Source organism: Natator depressus, chromosome 17, assembly GCF_965152275.1.
Source record: "Natator depressus isolate rNatDep1 chromosome 17, rNatDep2.hap1, whole genome shotgun sequence".
Classification (NCBI taxonomy): domain Eukaryota; kingdom Metazoa; phylum Chordata; order Testudines; family Cheloniidae; genus Natator; species Natator depressus.
Genome location: NC_134250.1, coordinates 4,583,530 through 4,602,604, shown reverse-complemented (window position 1 = coordinate 4,602,604; position 19,075 = coordinate 4,583,530). Strand labels below are relative to the sequence as shown.

Genomic DNA, 19,075 nt, shown 5'->3' with positions numbered 1-19,075 from the left:
AAGGAATAGACCCAGACAAACGGTATTAGTAAGGCTACGATCTTATCACAGAGGTCACGGAAGGCACGGATCCGTGACTCCTGAGACCTCCGTAACTTCAGCCTGCAGCAGCTGGGAGCTGCAGGATCCCCTGGAGCTCTGAGCAGGCAGGTGGGGGGAAAAGACCCCAGAGCTGAGCTCCCTGTTTTGTCACGGATATTTTCTTTATTGCCCTTGACCTGTCCGTGACTTTTACTAAAAATATCCATGACAAAATCTTAGCCTTAGGCATTACCAGACTGGGCAAGTGAGGTTTATTGGCTGCACCTAGATTACACTGTAAATTGGGGGCAGATCAGGGAATAGAACCCAGGAGTCCAAACTCCCAGACCCCTGCTCTTTCCACTACTACAACACATACTAACTTACAATCTAACCTTTACTTAAAGGGTTAATAGTTCCTCTTATGCATCCACCCCATATGCGCCTGTTAGTAAGAGGTCCATAATGCCCTGTGATGCAAAAGGATGCTAGACACATCCATCCTCTCTGGAACTTAAATGGATTTAGTAAGAAGTCTGCTGTCAGTTACAGAGGATACAAAGTCCACTGAAGTTATCAGGGGCTGCAGCAGATGTAGACAGAGCAAAATTCTGTTCTGTCATAAAATGGTATTAAATAGACCATTTACATTAGGCTTAATCAATTTCCAAGAATAAGTTACAAACCGGCTAAGAATGGTTTGCACACAGAGGGGCCACCTGCTGCTCTTGGTTGCTGTAGATCTGGCGTGACTCCATAGGAGTCAAAGGCATTATTGAGTATCGGGGGTAGCCGTGTTAGTCTGTTTCCACAAAAACAACAAGGAGTCCGGTGGCACCTTAAAGACTAACAGATTTATTTGAGCATAATCTAAGAAGTGGTAAAAACCCCACTTCTTCAATGCAGAATAATCCAGTGCATTTCCACCAGTATCTGAGAGAACAGAATTTGGGCCCTGGGTACAAACCCCACACTTAGCAACTAAGGCCTTTATTTATTCATCCCTTTACATTATCAACGGAGAATGTGACCAGATTAACTTAATTATTTAGCCTAAAATCAGAGCATACAAGGAGTGACTTGCATATTAGGCTTGGCTAGTTCAGGATCAACTCTGCCCTGCTGAACTAAGACAGCTTCAGGAATTCGAAAATACAAATATTTCCAGCAATAAAGTACCAGAGGGCCAGATTCCCATCTCCATTTCACTGGAGTCTGTTAATTTCGGGTAAATTGCTTCAGATTTACACGGCTGTAATAGTAGAATTTGGCCCTTCAGACCTGGTAGTGTATAGTGCTGATGCTAGTCGTTTTTCAGCAAGAGTTTCTTTCTGCATACTGCAAGGAGCTGAGCCCTCCAGCCCCAAACCAGCAGAACACTTAAGCACAACATGACTAGCCCCACCGAAATCAGTGCCAAAAGACAAGCATGTGTATTAAGTGCTCTGTTGGACTGGGGTCACAATGCCCAGCACCTGGTAGGATGAGCCACAAAGATGGAAACCAAGTGAACTTAGCCTTTCTATTTTTAATCAGAAAGAAATTGATCTATTGATTAAAGGGACTACAGAGAATGCCACAAAATGCTTACAGGTGCAGGGTGTGTGGGAAGAGAGAAGTGGAATTAATGAAGGCTGTTCATTGTGCACAAGATAAACGTAACGACAATCAAAATGTCTTTCAAATGCAACTTGCTTCTTCCAACCCCCCACATAAATACAAAACGCCACCCACTCCTGAGTAAAAAGCAAGCACCATTATCCATCCATGATTATCTGAACAGCTTTATATGTCACACAGAAAGAGGGCAAAGAAAAAAATGCTATTGATGAATGCAAATAAATCCACAGAACCTCTGCAAAGCTCCAACACATGAGCACCTAACCTCCTTCTCCAGGGGATTTGAATTAATTTACTCCAAGATGCAACTTGCAGTCAAACTGGAGCAGAGCGCCAACTTTTCATGCTACATAATATTCTCCAAGGGACACATGGAAAAGCAGCTCAGGAGATGGAAATGTTAAAAAAGCAGCATTACAGTACATTAGCTTTGGATTTTTACCATTAAGATAAGAAGAAATATTTCTCCCATGAAAGAGGCGGAGTGGGATGTGTATAAATATTTGTGCGCATGTCTCTGATGCTAAGCTTCACTGGCAGACACACATCTTGGTGTTCTAATCCTTAAACTGCAGCATGGCTCCATGGGAATCAGGATTTCGGGTTTATGCGACTGCATCATTCAAGACTCACCCTTTAAAAAAAAAAAAAAAAAAAAAACCAAAAAACTGTCACCCTCCTGAAAATTCACCCTAAGGAACTCACTGTGTGTCCTAGAGTCCCACCTGCCTTCTAATGGATGGAATTGCTCAACTGTGTGTCATATGGCCTCTGCAGTTAATACTGGAGAGTCTCCTTTAGCTGAAGCAGGAGGAGCCTGCGCTTTTGGAACAGAAAGATCTAAGTTCTCCTCCTGTTTCCCCCATGACATTCCTAATAGCCCCTCCATGTAATCAAAAGGTGGAGCCTCATGTTGAGGACAAGTCCAAACTGGGAAACTTGAGCCAAGTGACAATCAGTTCCCCTATTATCAACCCCAGATTCCCCCTCAAAGCCATGAGTTTTGGGTCAAATCAAGGACAACTGGGTTATTCACACAGTGCAGAGTCCAATGGCAGCTGGAAATGATCTGCGTGCTAAACTAGGAGAAGACTTACTTGGATAAATTAGAGTTAAGACGCACAGGGAGGAGGAGATTTCACACAGTCTAGCACCAGACTGTGTCTACACAAGGCAGGGGGACTGGCAGAACTTGGGATTAAATTTACACTTTATGAAGTTAAACCGTTGCCAAAGGGTTACGTGGACCCTCTTGTTGCAGTATAAGAATGGCTTGTTTTGGTTCAGTTAAGCCTGTTCCTAATCAGCTTCAGCAAAACCAAAATAAGCCACTCTCATACTGGAACAACTCTGTCCATACTGCCTTTAGCATCAGTTTGGCTACAGCGGTTTAAATTCACACCTGAACTTATACCAGCATGTTACATGACTCACCATTCTGGAGCACCCCCTTCTGGTCAGACCCAGTGTTGCAGCACTTCTGCCTCTGTGTCCCCACTCTGATCTTCAGCCTCTGCCAGTCAAATCACTTTAAAGCATCCAACCCCTTCCAGGGTAACAGAGTCCCTTAGTCCAAGTCAAACACAGTATTGTGGAAAGGTGTGGCCCAGGGTGCCCACTCATGGGCTTGGGTGGCCCTGCAGGCACCTTGCCTCAATTTCCAAAAATAACTCACAGCTGCAGTCTTTAAAATATCATCCCCCTTTTCCTGGACTCTAAACAGGAGCCGCCTCCCAAGAGAGGCCCTTTGGCCCCTCTTCAGTTCAGAGTTTCACAGCCCTGCTCCTGGGGGCTGTGTCCCAGCTGAGTTCTTCCTCCCAGGCTGGCAAGATGGCTCCCTCAGAAACTCTGGGCGGGGAGCCTCCTTTTGATTCACTTGCCCTGTCAGCTAATCAGTCTCTTAATCCTTCCCAGGTGGGCCTAATTACCCCCCTACACTTATGTGCACTGGCTGGGCCCCATCCACTCTACAAGGCCCCAGGCCCATAAAGCAACAATGGGGGGAAAGGGGTAGCCCCATGGCTTCCCTCTCCCAGAGGCCGACTGCTCCAACAACTGCTTCAGTTATTTCCCAGCCTTAATCTGCCTCCCTGGAACCATGGAGCCAGCTAAAGGGCCTCTTGCTCTGAAGGCCAGTGATCTGTTACAAACATCAGAGCAAACCTTGAGCCCTGCAGGACTCAGCTTTCAGACCCTTCTTTACAGGCAGGCTCCCAGCGGCAACAGCCTAACCACTGGTGCCTGGGTTCCAACCATTTGGGATGGAGCCCGGTCTACCCTTCCCCTCAGGGCATCTGTCAGGGCATAGCTCTCAACCACTTCTGAGCTCCAACCTGGCTTCTTGCCTCACCTCAGAAGATCCTGTGCGCTCACCCCCAACCCCTGGGCTTCCCTCCTCTTAGTCCACCCCCAGCTGTTCATCCTTTTTTCTTCTCTGGCTGCCCTCTCTCCTCAGACTAGCTGCAGCCACAAGAAATCTCCTGCTCTTCCCCAGCTAGTCTAGCCTGCCTCTTCCCTGCTGGGGATTCTGACAGGGTTTCCCTGCCCGGGACCCTGCCTCCAAGCTTCCTCTTCCTCCTTTTAAGTCTCACACAGTGCATAGGTGCACTGACCTAGGGTTAATTGCACAGGGCTGGCTGGCCCAAGCACGTCACTTCAGCTCAATTTCTCAAAGGCATTTAAGCCCCTGAGTTCCACTGTAATCAAAGGTATTTAGGTGCCTAACTCCCACTGAGGATTTGGGCCTTGGTTTCCCTGTCCCTCAGTTCCTCATCTGTGCAATGGGGATAATAGCAGTGCCCTGATAAATACATTAAAAGGTTGTGAGGTGCTCAGATACTGTAATGATGGGGGCCACAGAAATCTGTAGGAGATTCCCTTTGTTAGTCAATCTTCAGAGTAAAGGCTGCATCTTTTTCCTCAAAAAGTACCATGAACATTTATGGTGTGATTTAAATTTTAAATGCTACTAACAATGATGATGATCTGGGCTGCCTTTGAATCTGTGACCAAGTGCAGATAACGTAAGAACGGCCACACTGGGTCAGACCAAAGGTCCATCTAGCCCAGTATCCTGTTTTCCAACAGCGGCCAATGCCAGGTGCTTCAGAGGGAATGACCACCACAGATAATCAAGTGATCCATCCCCTGTCGCCCATTCCCAGCTTCTGGCAGAGGCGAGGGACACCATCCCTGCCCATCCTGGCTAATAGCCATTAATAGACCTATCCTCCATGAATTTATCTAGTTCTTTTTTGAACCCTGTTATAGTCTTGGCCTTCACAACATCCTCTAGCAAGGAGTTCCACATAAGCCATTACTAACACCACGTGCCAGCCAGCCCCTGCTGTTTTACCTGCATTTAACTGCAATTCTTGTTTGCAGCGCTGGCGTAGCCACTTTGGTCCCAGGATATTAGACACACAGGTAGGTGGAGTAACATCTTTCAGTGGATCAAATTCTGTTGGAGAAAGAGACAAGCTTAGCTACACAGAGCTCGTCTTCAGGTCTGGGGAAGGTACTCAGTGTCACAGCTGTTAACTGCCCACTTCACTTTGACTGGGCTCTTGTGTTAACTTCTTATTGGTCCCACCTTGTATTTAGCTGTAACACTCTGAAGACGAGCTCTGTGTAAGCTCGAGACTCTCTTTCAACTGTAGAAGTTGGTCCCATAAAAGATATTATTTCACCCACCTTGCCTCTAACTGCAATGTAAGTAATGTCCTCAGCAGCCAGTCAGTCAAACCCACTGCCTAGCACGCTTTCTACCGCACATACCTATGGAGACGAGGAGTGTCATCAGAAGAACGTTTTCCATACTGGAATCGAAGCAACTGATGGAAGCATTGGATAGAAACTGAAAGGAAAGGCTGCATGTAAAGGAAGAGAAGAGGAACCTTACAAGAAATGCCAGGGCCTGGGATGGTGACCGACACTTCACACTCTGCTACTGTGATTGAGAAATGATCTCATTTGCAGAGTTAATACTGGGACTTCAATTTACAAATGAACTATAAAAGCTACCCAGAGACTATCTGCCATTTTAAGGCAATAATGGTAATCACCACCACCTGTATGTGTTAAAATGGAATAGTCAAAAAGCTCTGATTGTCAGCCTGTCGTCTTTATTAATGAGCACTCACAAAATAAGCTTTAGGGTTGCCAACCCTCCAGGATTATCCTGGTGTCTCCAGGAATTAAAGATTAATCGTTCATTAAAGATTATGTCATGTGATGAAACCTCTAGAAAGACATTCAACCAAAATTAGCAATCCTAGTTGGCAGCCCATTTGCTTCAGCATGTTAAGTAACTATAATATATACGTGGGGATTTTTTTCAACCAGATTAGATCCTGAAGCTTCACTGCTTTAAAATGAACAACGAGGGAAACACTTAAGTTTGGTAGTTCACGGCCAGCATTTTCCCACCTCAAAGATGGCAGAACTGACACCCCTCTATACTTGACCTCATGGTGAGAGGAGGGTGAGGGAGGAGGGGAGAATTGTAGGAGCTGCATAGTACTTGACAAGCTGCATCCTCAAGCCAACGACAGCGCCCAGGCACCATCGTCAGAACAATTGCAACAGCAATTTGCAAGATGAGTTTAAAACGGAAAAGCAAAACAGGTATTAAAAAGCCATTTGAAACCTTGAAATTAAATGCACGGTGGGACAAAAAACACACATGTGTATATCTAGCTATATAGCTTTATTCAACAATACTGTAGATGTTTCTTGGTGGAGAATATTAAATAGACCCTAATTGCCAGACGAGTGACAAGCTTCACAAGGCCAAGAATGACGACTCTTTGCAGACTGGCAATTACTGCTGTATTATGCTTAGTGCTTTCAGCAGAGAAAGAAACTCTACAAAAAGGCTAAAAATGTACCTGTGGATCAGCTTCCATTGCCACATTTAGATATCTAAGAGGTGGGAATACAGAAAACAGGACCTTGAGGTTCAGCATTCTTGTTAATTACCTGTGATTCACGAGCCCGGTGGTGGAATTAGCTCCCTGCTGGAAGCAGCCTGAAGATTTGAAGAATATTTGCAACTTGGGAAAAGAGAAATTTTGTATTATTTCAGGAAGGCCAGGCAGTTGGTGCAGCGTCAAAGCTTTATTATTTCCAATTCTGAAATGTTACACAACACGATGAGGGAAGGGAGGGACACACACAACATCCTATTAAATGGAGACCCATTCACATTCCCTTTCCTTCCCTCCCCACCCCCCAACTAAAAACACAGGCATCTGTTACAGGTTACAAAGAAGATAAAGACCTGGTTGAAGACATGTAAACACACATTAGGGTGAAGTACACCTTTGAGATGAAAAATCTCGATCGTGAAAAGTATTAGCACGGAGTTGTGCATGTCTGCATACCGCATTTGCATGGGTGGATGTCTACACTTCAAGCTGAAGGTGTAAATTCCAGTTCAAGGAGCATGCTAAAAATAGAGCATACTCACAGTTGTGGGACAGTTGCCCTGAGCATGTATGTGGGATCGCAGACTGGCGCTGCAGCAGCTATCCTCTACTTTTAGCATGCTAGCTTGATGAGAGTTAGTGCAGGTATATCTCCTTGAGCTGAAATTTACACTTTCCAGCTCCAAGTGTAGACATATCGACAATCGACATGGATTGGGCCTGGGTCTTCTCTCACTTGGGGCCTGGATCCAGTATCCACTTCAACAGGTTCCAGATCCGACTCTGAATCAGGGACAACTCTGTTGAAGTCAACAGAATTACACAGGTGTGAGCAAGGGGGGTGAATAGGGTTTTGGGACAGTATCAGCCCCACGTCTGTGCTTAAGCAAGAGTGTTTCACAAAACAATGTTAACTGAAGCATTTTCAGGATTTAAAGCAACCCAACAAACCAGTGAGGAGTATGTCAGGAGTAAAACATCCACCCTGTAGTGCTGGCAATTTATATGTGCTGGTGAACAAGAACCAAAGAGCAAAAGTGGCTGTGAAACACAACAAAAGTGACTCAGCCGTTTTCATTGTCCAAGCTGAGTGAAGTATAACAAGGAAACAAACAGGATGGATGGTGAAAAGGAAAATTTGTTTCTGCCTTACTAAGGCAAAGTGGTGGTAAATAAGACAGAGAAGGAAACTGGGTTCTAAAAATCTGGGGTAATAGTTTCAAAAGTGCCCAAGAGACTTAGATGCTTAAGTCCCATTTTCAGAAGTAACGTAGGCACGTAAGGCCAGATTTTCAAAGGTATTTAGGCACAAGAAGATGGAGATAGGCGCTTTTGAAAATCCCATTTGGCACCTAGGCATCTATCTACATCTTTAGGTACCTAAATACCTTTGAAAATCTGGCCCTACATGTCTTAGTCTCATAACCCAGACCAAAAGTTAAAATGCCCGTCCTGTAGCACATCACCCCAACAGGCAGCACAAACAGCAACAGCAGGGTGCTTGGTTGGATGCAAAACCACTTGGGGTTGGGAGCCCCAGTACCTGATCTCATTTATCTTTATACTATAGTCATTTGTAAAATCCAATGCGTGTATATGTACATTGCAGGGTATTTTCCTATTAAAAACAAATATTCCCCCACCACCCCAACCTCATATAAATACCCCAATTTCTGCAAGTCTGCTCCTCAGGAGCAACCCTACAAAAACAAACTGATATATATATATTTTTTTTTTCTAATAACTCTACAATCAATTAGTGAGCTGGGAAGGGGGGGGAGAAATTGTTTAAACTGATCAGAGTGGCCAGTTTACAAAGGGGAAGGTGACTCACTAGTGGCAGTGAATTGCTTTTGAAGTGATCAGTCGTCCCTGGACAGCACTCTTTGGAGTCTCTGGGTCCCTTCGCAGAATATGTGCCTCATACAAAGCCCTCTGAAGTCAACTGAAGGACTCCCATTCATCTCTGGGCTTTGGCTCAGGCCTTAAAATGCTTGATCACTTTATAGGAGTCATGGGCTTGGCCTCTAGGCATCTGCCAGACATTGGGGAAGAGTGTATAGCTCAGAGAAGAGGTGGGGATGGCACCAGACTAGCAGCTCTCTCCAGGTTAGATCAATGCCAAAGACCCAAATATTACCGTGTAAGAAATTGCAGCCAGACAGATGTATGAGATCTGGGGACAGCAAGGAGAAAACACAGACCTGGCTCCTTCCACCTTCACAAGGGAAAGTAGCTTTCTTTTTAGAACACATGGCTGAGCTGACTGCCCAGTGCCATCCAGGTGCCAGCAGGGCATGAGTAGGAGTCTCCCACTAAAAGGTAAAACACACACAGTTGGCAGCACAGAGAGAGGCTGCTCACAACACAACACACCAGAGACCGGAAAGGAGAGGAAACATCCTACCAGAGATTAAAGGAATCGCACCAGCCATCCTCTTCCACAGCTCCCTTCCTCTCTAAATAAACAACCATCCCCAGCAGGCAGCCATGTTAAGAAGGTCCCTTGGAAGGGAGGAGGATGGAGTGTCATCACACCAGCTAATGGGGATCCCCAATTAAAACAGTAATAAACCCAGCAATGACTGTGATGATAATATTCGGGATGGAAACCTGGCCCCACGGAAGTTGGTAGCAAAATTCTCATTGACTTCAAGAGAGCCAGGATTTCACCCTCCCCTCTTAGGGAAGTTCACCCCGTGCAGAGAAGCAGCACAAAGCTACGTATCACTCACACGCTCTATTTCAAGGACTTTCCTGGGGGGTCAGTGACATGCAGGCCTGTGGGGGGGGTGCGTGAATCTCACGTAGTGCTGTTCACCTGTGGATCTCAAAGCACTTCACAAAAAGCAGGCAGAACTCTTTTGCAGAAACCATTTACAGGCGAGGAATCTCAGGCACAGAGATGCACAACGTGATTTGCTCAAGGTCACTCAGTGGCCCAGGAATACAACACAAGCATCTTGACCCTAGTTCAGTGCTCTCACCACGCTGCACTGAGATGTCCTTACCAAGGTGGGTAAGTGTTGGGCTCTCCATTGTACGGGGTGGGGTTTGGAGAAATGAATCTCAGCAGAAATACTAATACACAGCTGGCTGGTTACCATGGTGTCACCTGCTCCCTTCCTCATTCAGAAGAGCATCCCTCCAACACAAACGTTTCCCATTCTCCTGCAGCCTGCAGGAGGCAAAAACAAAAGCAGGACAAACTACGCTGAGTGGACAGCAATGTCTCTTTCCAGCCAACGGCAAGTAAATTAAGGTCTGCGTGGAATCATGGCGACTCAGAAGCCACAGAATGCTGGGGTTCGCTCCATCCGTGTGAAGAGTACAAGACTGGATGTGTCAGACAAGCGTGCTGGATCCAGGTGAAGCAGTGAGACATCGACTCCCATCAACACCAGGGACTCGGGTGGATGCGTCGTTTGCCTTTGAAATAAATAAAGACAAAGATTTGGTAGGCTGTGGGAGGAGGAGCAGCTTGACACAATTATTTTGTGTTGCTTTCACCTCCTCGGCGTCATTTGAAAAGCTCGCTAGGAATAGCAGTGATGAGAATGACTGTGGATCATTATGGGGGGCTGCATCAGCAGTCTAGCCCCATTAAACTTTATTAACGGAAGCAGAGCTGAGGAAGGAGAGAATGGGTGAGAAAGAAAGAAAACAGAAGGGTTGCTCATGGAACAGGAGAATTGGTTGAGCTGCCTTCTTCACTGAACTCCTGGGAGGTGCCGAGCCTCAACTCCCAGGGTTTCAAAAGGAATTTACGATGACCAGCACTTTCATACATTCACAGCGTTTATGGCCAGAAGGGATCATTACCTCATGTAGTCTGATTTCCAGCATATCACAGGCCATTAAATTTTACCCACATACCATTACATTGAGCCATGTGACTTCAGTTAAGACTAAAGCATTTCAGTCCTCAGGAGAGTAAGCTACTGTGTGTGCCACAGGAGAAACTGAGGTTCCCTCAGGCCCCTGTGATGGCATGAAATTGATTAGATGAGATGTACCCAGAGGATGCTAGCAGGCGACTTGCCCCACACTGCAGAGGAAGTTGAACCCCCACGCCAAGATCCCTGCCAATCTGATGGGGGGGGGCAGGGGAGATTCCTTCCCGGCCCCACATCTGGTGATCATTTTGACCCTGAGGACGTAAGCAAGAGACATCAGCCTGACATCTAAGAAAGAGGACGTTCTGTACCACCTCACATTGGCCCATGCCAGCAGTGTCCCATCTCCAGCTGTGGCTGCACCCTGACGCATCAAAGGAAAGCGACCCACCCATACCTCCAGCAGATTACATCTAGCTAATTGTGCACTGGGGAAAAAATCCTTCCTGACCCTTACAGGCAACTGGCTCAAGCCCTGAAGCATGAGCTTTGATTATAGTTACTGTCTTAATCAGTCAATTTGGTTCTCTCTAAGGCTCAGGGATGAAGGGAATGAACAGAGGGATTCACAGACTCCACAGCCAGAAGGGACCACTGCAACCACCCAGCCCGACCATCCCCTGCCTTGGACCTTCTCCTAGAAGTTGGATTAAAGAGCTCCATCTTAAAGACTCCAAGCCACAGGGAGTCCGCCCCCTCCCCTGGTAAGCTGTTCCAATGTTTAATTATCCTCACAGCTAGGAGACTGCATCTTATTTCAAGGTTGAATGCCTCTGACTTCAGCTTCCAGCCACTGAATCTTGTTATGCCTTTGTCAGCAAGGCTGAAAAACCCCAATGATCAGATCTCTTCTCCATGCGCAAGCACCTACACAGGGTGAGCAAACCACCTCTCACCCTTCTCTTTGATAAACTGAATAAATTGAGCTCCTTAAGCTTCATGTCGTACGGCTTGATTTCCAGCCCTCAGATCATCTTTGTGGCACTCCTCTGAACTCTCTCCAGTATTTCCACATCCTACTTCAAGACCCCAGACTGGGAACAGTATCCCAGTAGTGGCCTAACCAATGCTGTGTAAGGAGATCACTTCCTGCCTCTGCTTGATAGTCCCTTTTACACATCCAAGGACCACAATACCCCTGTTAGCCACAGCACTGAGAGCGCTTCCCCTTCCCCTGCTGGACCCCAAAGCCCAAGCCCCCCCCGCCGGCACATGGCCCCCCTAATCCCCGAGCTCTGCGTGAGAGGTGTGGCCCCCCCAGTCCCTCCCGAGCATAGAATCATAGAATATCAAGGTTGGAAGGGACCTCAGGAGGTCATCTAGTCCAACCCCCTGTCAAAGCAGGACCAATCCCCAACTAAATCATCCCAGCCAGGGCTTTGTCAAGCCTGACCTTAAAAACTTCTAAGGAAGGAGATTCCACCACCTCCCTAGGTAATGCATTCCAGTGCTTCACCACCCTCCTAGTGAAAAAGTTTTTCCTAATATCCAACCTAAACCTCCCCCACTGCAACTTGAGACCATTACTCCTTGTTCTGTCATCTGCTACCACTGAGAACAGTCTAGATCCATCCTCTTTGGAACCCCCTTTCAGGTAGTTGAAAGCAGCTATCAAATCCCCCCTCATTCTTCTCTGCCGCAGACTAAACAATCCCAGTTCCCTCAGCCTCTCCTCATAAGTCATGTGTTCCAGTCCCCTAATCATTTTTCTTGATCTCCGCTGGACTCTTTCCAATTTTTTCACATCCTTCTTGTAGTGTGGGGCTCAAAAGTGGACACAGTACTCCAGATGAGGCCTCACCAATGTCGAATAGAGGGGAACAATCATGTCCCTCAATCTGCTGGCAATGCCCCTACATATACATCCCAAAATGCCATTGGCCTTCTTGGCAACAAGGGCACACTGTTGACTCATGTCCAGCTTCTCATCCACTGTCACCCCTAGGTCCTTTTCTGCAGAACTGCTGCCGAGCCATTCAGTCCCTAGTCTGTAGTGGTGCATAGGATTCTTTCATCCTAAATGCAGGACTCTGCACTTGTCCTTGTTGAACCTCATCAAATTTCTTTTGGCCCAATCCTCTAATTTGTCTAGGTCCCTCTGTATCCTATCCCTACCCTCCAGCGTATCTACCTCTCCTCCCAGTTTAGTGTCACCTGCAAACTTGCTGAGGGTGCAATCCTCGCCATCCTCCAGATCATTAATGAAGATATTGAACAAAACCAGCCCCAGGACCGACCCTTGGGGCACTCCACTTGATACCGGCTGCCAACTAGCCATGGAGCCATTGATCACTACCTGTTGAGCCCGACAATATAGCCAGCTTTCTATCCACCTTACAGTCCATTCATCCAGCCCATACTTCTTTAACTTGTTGGCAAGAATACTGTGGGAGACCATGTCAAAAGTTTTGCTAAAGTCAAGGAATAACACGTCCACTGCTTTCCCCTCATCCACAGAGCCAGTTATCTCGTCATAGAAGGCAATTAGATTAGTCAGACATGACTTGCCCTTGGTGAATCCATGCTGACTGTTCCTGATCACTTTCCTCTCCTCTAAGTGCTTCAGAATTGATTCCTTGAGGACCTGCTCCATGATTTTTCCAGGGACTGAGGTGTGAGGCTGACTGGCCTGTAGTTCCCCGGATCCTCCTTCTTCCCTTTTTTAAAGATGGGCACTACATTAGCCTTTTTCCAGTCGTCCGTGTCCTCCCCCAATTGCCATGAGTTTTCAAAGATAATGGCCAATGGCTCTGCAATCACATCCGCCAACTCCTTTAGCACTCTTGGGTGGAGCGCATCCGGCCCCATGGACTTGTGCTCGTCCAGCTTTTCTAAATAGTCCTGAACCACTTCTTTCTCCACAGAGGGCTGGTCACCTCCTCCCCATGCTGTGCTGCCCAGTGCAGCAGTCTGGGAGCTGACCTTATTCACGAAGACAGAGGCAAAAAAAGCATTGAGTACATTAGCTTTTTCCACATCCTCTGTCACTAGGTTGCCTCCCTCATTCAGTATGGGGGCCGACACTTTCTTGACTTTCTTCTTGTTGCTAACATACCTGAAGAAACCCTTCTTGTTACTCTTAACATCTCTTGCTAGCTGCAACTCCAAATGTGATTTGGCCTTCCTGATTTCACTCCTGCATGCCTGAGCAGTATTTTTATACTCTTCCCTGGCCATCTGTCCAATCTTCCACTTCCTGTAAGCTTCTTTTTTGAGTTTAAGATCAGTAAGGATTTCATTGTTAAGCCAAGCTGGTTGCCTGCCATATTTACTATTCTTTCTACACATCGGGATGATTTGTCCCTGTAACCTCAATAAGGATTCTTTATAATACAGCCAGCTCTCCTGGACTCCTTTCCCCCTCATGTTATTCTCCCAGGGGATCCTGCCCATCAGTTCCCTGAGGGAATCAAAGTCTGCTTTTCTGAAGTCCAGGGTCTGTATTCTGCTGCTCTCCTTTCTTCCTTGTATCAGGATCCTGAACTCGACCATCTCATGGTCACCGCCTCCCAGGTTCCCATCCACTTTTGCTTCCCCTGCTAATTCTTCCCAGTTTGTGAGCAGCAGGTCAAGAAGAGCTCTGCCCCTAGTTGGTTCCTCTAGCACTTGCACCAGGAAATTGTCCCCTACACTTTCCAAAAAACTTCCTGGATTGTCTGTGCACCGCTGTATTGTTCTCCCAGCAGATATCAGGGTGGGCAGCCCCCCACGGCCAAGTGCCAGGTGGCATGGCCCCAGCACCCGGGGGCCCCCCATCGGTGGGTGGCCCCAGCCACTGCAAGTCCCAGCCGCAGGCCAGTGGTGGCTGCCCTAGCCCTAGCCCCAGCCCCAAGCCGGCTTCATGGAAGATGAGCAGCCCACCTGGACTGGGGCCAAGGGCAAGCAGGAGTTGCCTCAGGGTGGAGCGTGCGTGGGGCCACGCCGGGCTGCTTGGGGAGGCCCAGCCTCCCCCACCCTATGATATGAGCCGTCCATGTATTGGATCCTGCCAAGATAGAATTTAGCCCTCCTGGAGGGCTGGGGACAAAATGGGAATCACGAAACAAACCCAGTGGAGCCCTGCACAACCCACTCTCTGCAGGGGGAACCTCCTTCTGGTGATCAGCAAACCCCAGGGCACCACAGAGCCAGGGCTGGCACAGAACAGCCAGATTCCCTATGGGTCGCGCTTGGACTGCGGCTTTTTTCCTCCCCTTCATTTATAAAATACATGCCACGGCTCAGGGTGCATCTGCAGAACCTAACCCCCCCACCCCAGTCATCACTCCCCAGAACTCAGGCCACCCTGATCCTCCTCTGGGAAGACAAAGGGCCTAGCACTGGGCCCTAACAGGCAGCATCCTCACGAGATTTAATCACATCTAAACTTGACCATTTGCAACCTGAGCCAGGCAGCACGCCGCTGACTGGTCAGTGCAAACAAGTTACACTCAGCGTCAAGTCGTTGGCCAGCCAGCGTTCACTCAGGACTAGAAGCAGAGGAAATGCCAGCCTGGGTCGGACCAAGATCCCTATAGCCCAGCAACCTGTCTCTGACTGCAGCCTGCACCAGATGAACCCCGCAGCAGGCAGTTTTAGAAGGAAGCCATCCCTGGGGGAAAGTTATCCCAAGCCCACTGAGCTGGGTGATGCTGAACATGGCATGTCCTGTCTGCCCTGCCCCCACAGCCGTGGGCAGCCTGGGGCCAGCTAACCTGATTGTTAAACCACCGTTACACTTCCTAGAGAAAAGGAGCCCCAAGCCTCCACAACCTACTGTGCCAGGGCAGTGGGAACTGGAGCCTCCTCTGTCCCCATGTACTTATGGGGCTCCCCTCGCCCGAACCTCTGAGCACAGACCACACCCAGCCCTAGCCCCAGAGGACACTAGGGGCCAGATTTCCAGATGGGCTGAAAAGCACCTGTAGCTCCCAAAGGGATTGTGGGTCTCGGCGGTTCTCAGGATCAGACTCCATTACCGCCCACTGTCTCAGTGACCTTGACTGGAATGGCAAATCACGCAGAGGGATAGACAGACTGACCCTGCTAGCCAGAACCGAAGCCCTGCAAGAAGGGGCAGCAGGGCAAAGTGCAGCACACATCCTGCTAGAAGCAGAGGGCAGCTGCCCTTCCTCTCCTGGGGCTTGTGAGCACTACCTCACAGCTGCCCCTCCTCTTTAGCTTGCGCTTCCCAAGGTCAGCAGCCGGTGCACTAAGGAAGCCCGTGCATTGGCTGGTGTAATGCATTCCCACTGGCTGGCCGTGAATTGCACAGAACTGCCTCTGGCTAATAGAGTGGGGCACTCTCTCTGTGAAGCTTTGGCAGCAAGCACCGCCCCGCTGAAGTGTCTGCCATGGTTGTCGCAGGAGGACTGCTGGTGGAGCCAGTTGCTCGCTCAGCCTCCTGCTAGCTAAACAAACCTGTTGGAATAAATCGCTTCAAGATGCACTTGCAGCAGCAAAAGCCCACTGATTTAGGCGGCTCTGCGAGACCTTTGGGAATGGCAGCAGGGCCCACCCAGCAGGCACCAGGCAGCCTAAGGTCCAAGATCACATCCTGCTGGGCTAGCGTCCAGCTCACAATCCCAGCTAAGATGTACCCTTTGCTGCCACTCCCAGCAGAGAAATCGAGGACTGGATTGGCCACAGAGACAGAACACCTCCTTTCTCCCCTACATGCAGTTCTTCGACACTTGTCTTACGCGCCCATCCCCTCCTCGTTCTGTTAACAGCAGCCTCCACAGATGTCACCACGCTCACTCCATAGAGTAGAGAGAAATACAGGTAATGGCCACACTTTTCAAGAGCCGCTTGTAAGTTTTGGGGTGCCCAACTGGAGATGCCTCAAAGGAGCCTGATTTTCACAAAGTGCTGAGCACCCATTCTCTGAAGTCCAGGCGTCTTTATGGCATCTCAAATTGGATGCCCCAAAACCGCAGTGTCCAAATTCACTCATCGCTTCTGAAGATGTAGACCCCTGTGTTTAGAGACCTAGGCACAGATTCTCAAAGCTGCGGAGGGGATCTGGACACTCAGTCATTTTAATGGGAATCAGGCAGTCAAATGATGTGGCTTGAAAAAGTTCAGCCACAAATGTTACAAATACACTGGAAGTTCCTGGCCTTTTTCACCAGTCCCTTGTCTTCCCCTACAACCAGACCCTTGGCCATGCCCCCTTCCCAGCCCTCTCGCCTCCCCCTTCCCAGAGCCGGAGTGGGAGAGCTACAGACTGTCAGGGTAAAATTGCTTTGGAATCATCACAGGAACTCTTCAGCAAGATAGCGACTCAGGATTTGTTCTTAGGATGCGAAAGGCAGCTGAGAGTTGCACTTTGGTACAGAATTAGAGAAGAGGCGAGAATGAGATCTGCATTAAAAATAAAATAAAAAAAGAACAACACTTAAGCTACTGCTATGAGACACAAGTTGGTACCGTTAGAGTGTTATAGAGCATTGTATTGGTGTCTCTCTCCTTTTCTCTTTGTTTACCAGGTACCGGTGATTCTCTTACATGTACCCCTGGGGGTATGCCGAGGTCTTTCGGGGGTAGGTCAACTCATCTAGATCAGTGTTGTTTCTCAACTTGCAGGTCGTGACCCTCAGGGGCAGGGGTGTCACAGGATGGGTTGTGGGTCAGAAGTGCAGGGCCAACATTAGGAGGTGGCAAGCAGGGCAACTGCCCAGGGAACCATGCCACAGGGGGTCCCATGAAGGTAAGTTACATGCTTCAGCCCTGGGAGGTGAGGCTTGGGCTTTAGACTCCTGAAAGGGCCACAGTAGTCAGGAAAGGTTGAGAACCACTGACTTACACCACATGGTTGGCGAGGTGGTGGGGCTTGTGCATTTATTATTGTGGACTATGGAATGTACGATTTAAACTACTCATGAAGGTGTTGTACAGAACACAAGGACATCATATGTGTACGACAGTATATTACTGACAGCTGTGTTCATGCATAATGTACCATGATTGCCATTAAACTCTGCACACACCACATTGCTGCAGCATCTCCCTAGTTTTGGGAATGCTACCGTCATGTTAATGGCTTGCAGAGCCATTCATTTTAGGATCATGTCATCTGTGCACAGTGGAGAAAATTGTTTTTGGAGGGTTGGAGCCCAGAATTGTTTTGGAAGGAAAACAGAGCTTTAAAAATTAAAGCAAAAACCCTTTCCCAAACCTGCAGATTGTGCTTTATATAATGCCTTCAAATGAGAGAGGCCCGGCAGGGGGTGTGAGGATAAAGTACTCAGCCAAGGAAACAGACCATACACATGCCAGACCGACTGTCTCTTGCAATCAACAGAAGCAGCTGAATAGTTTAGTACATGGCTGGGATCGCTGAGGTATCTGCATGAGTGCAGGACAGAAATGGAGCCGGAGCCCGAGCCCGTTCGCTCTAGACACAGCTGATGTGCTCGTTGGGGCAGGATCCCCCAGCATGCCTGTAACACTATATGTGTCTACACACCCAAGTGCTGCCAAGGGCACATACCGTTTGGATTAGGCTTGCTTTGGGCACACCTGGCAGCGCCTCTGCTGTGCCCCTACACACGGCAGTGGAGCCAGGGTGAGCAGGGATCCCTGGTATAATTAGCCCTGATGGTGGAAGTAGTCCTCCAAATGCCATGCCGAGGGGCACAGGTCACTGCTTAGATGGCCTGTCTAATTTAACCCCTACAATCCAGTGCACGGGACGAGGTGGATGCTTTGTGGCTCACAAGGCTCCCACACTGGCGTGAGATGCTGCATTCTGCTCCCAACAGGGCCACCAGCCTGAGGTCAGCTGTCCACAACCAAATCAGGCACAAAAATCAAACATACTTGGGCAGAAACGGCTACTGCTCCTCCCCCGCCCTGCCATCGCCAGGGTTATGCAAGTCACAGCAAAGAACTCATCCACCAAAAGAACCAGCGTCTGAATGAAAGAATTCCAGTACGCACGGTTCTGCGGCAGGAATCGGAGGTGAACGACCCCAGGCCAAAAAGAAGGTACTTTGAAAACGTTTTCTAGTTGGCCATGCAAGCCTGACTGCCCCTCCTCTGAGCCAGGATCCCACCTACACCTTAGGCGGCTATTTTAGCGGGGCACACGCTTTAGTAGCCCAGAGAAAGTCGCAGTCCTAGATACATGCCATATGTCACCCTGAACATTCATTTGCCAGGCAGTGCAGGACCTGACTGCGAGAGGTTAACCCCCGCATTTCGGGGTCCGATTTTATACAGCAGGGAGGGAGGATTTTTAAGCTGATGACCCCCAGCAGGCCAAGTGTGGGAAGGAGGTGGCACAGGAATTATTGTTTCACTGAGTGATCAACCTCTTCACTATTCTCTCAAATCTAATTTATACCTTGACACACAAGCCATGAAACTGACTCAAGAACCAAAAGGAACGGTTGCCAGAAGGGTGACAGGAACAGCTGGGAGGGAAAGGTGTTAAATGACAACCTCCGGGGTTACTGTGTATATAAATGTGAACTGCAGAGAGAAAATATATGCGTTGCTTCCAGCTGCTCCAGATCAGAAGTGAAAGCAGCGTGGAGATCTGCTGTCACACTCAGCTAATTCCGCTGAGCTTGCTGGGGATGGAGTGGGGAGGTCGAGTTTACACTGCAGAGGGTTGGGAAGTGA

The 19,075-nt window shown here is 48.4% G+C and overlaps 1 protein-coding gene across 5 annotated transcripts in view; it reads right to left on the bottom strand.

Annotated features, from left to right (window-relative positions):
* Window positions 1–6,638: 6,638 nt before the first annotated feature.
* Window positions 6,639–19,075, bottom strand: part of RPH3AL (rabphilin 3A like (without C2 domains)) — a 96,385-nt gene continuing 83,948 nt past the window's right edge. For 2 of the 5 annotated variants that reach the window (XM_074974552.1, XM_074974553.1), the window contains exon 9: window positions 6,644–9,998. In XM_074974552.1, the coding sequence (XP_074830653.1) occupies window positions 9,964–9,998 (35 nt within the window). In that variant the 3' untranslated portion in view covers window positions 6,644–9,963. Of the gene's footprint in view, window positions 9,999–19,075 lie in introns of all 5 variants that reach the window. The other 3 variants (XM_074974555.1, XM_074974554.1, XM_074974550.1) reach the window with 3 other exon arrangements.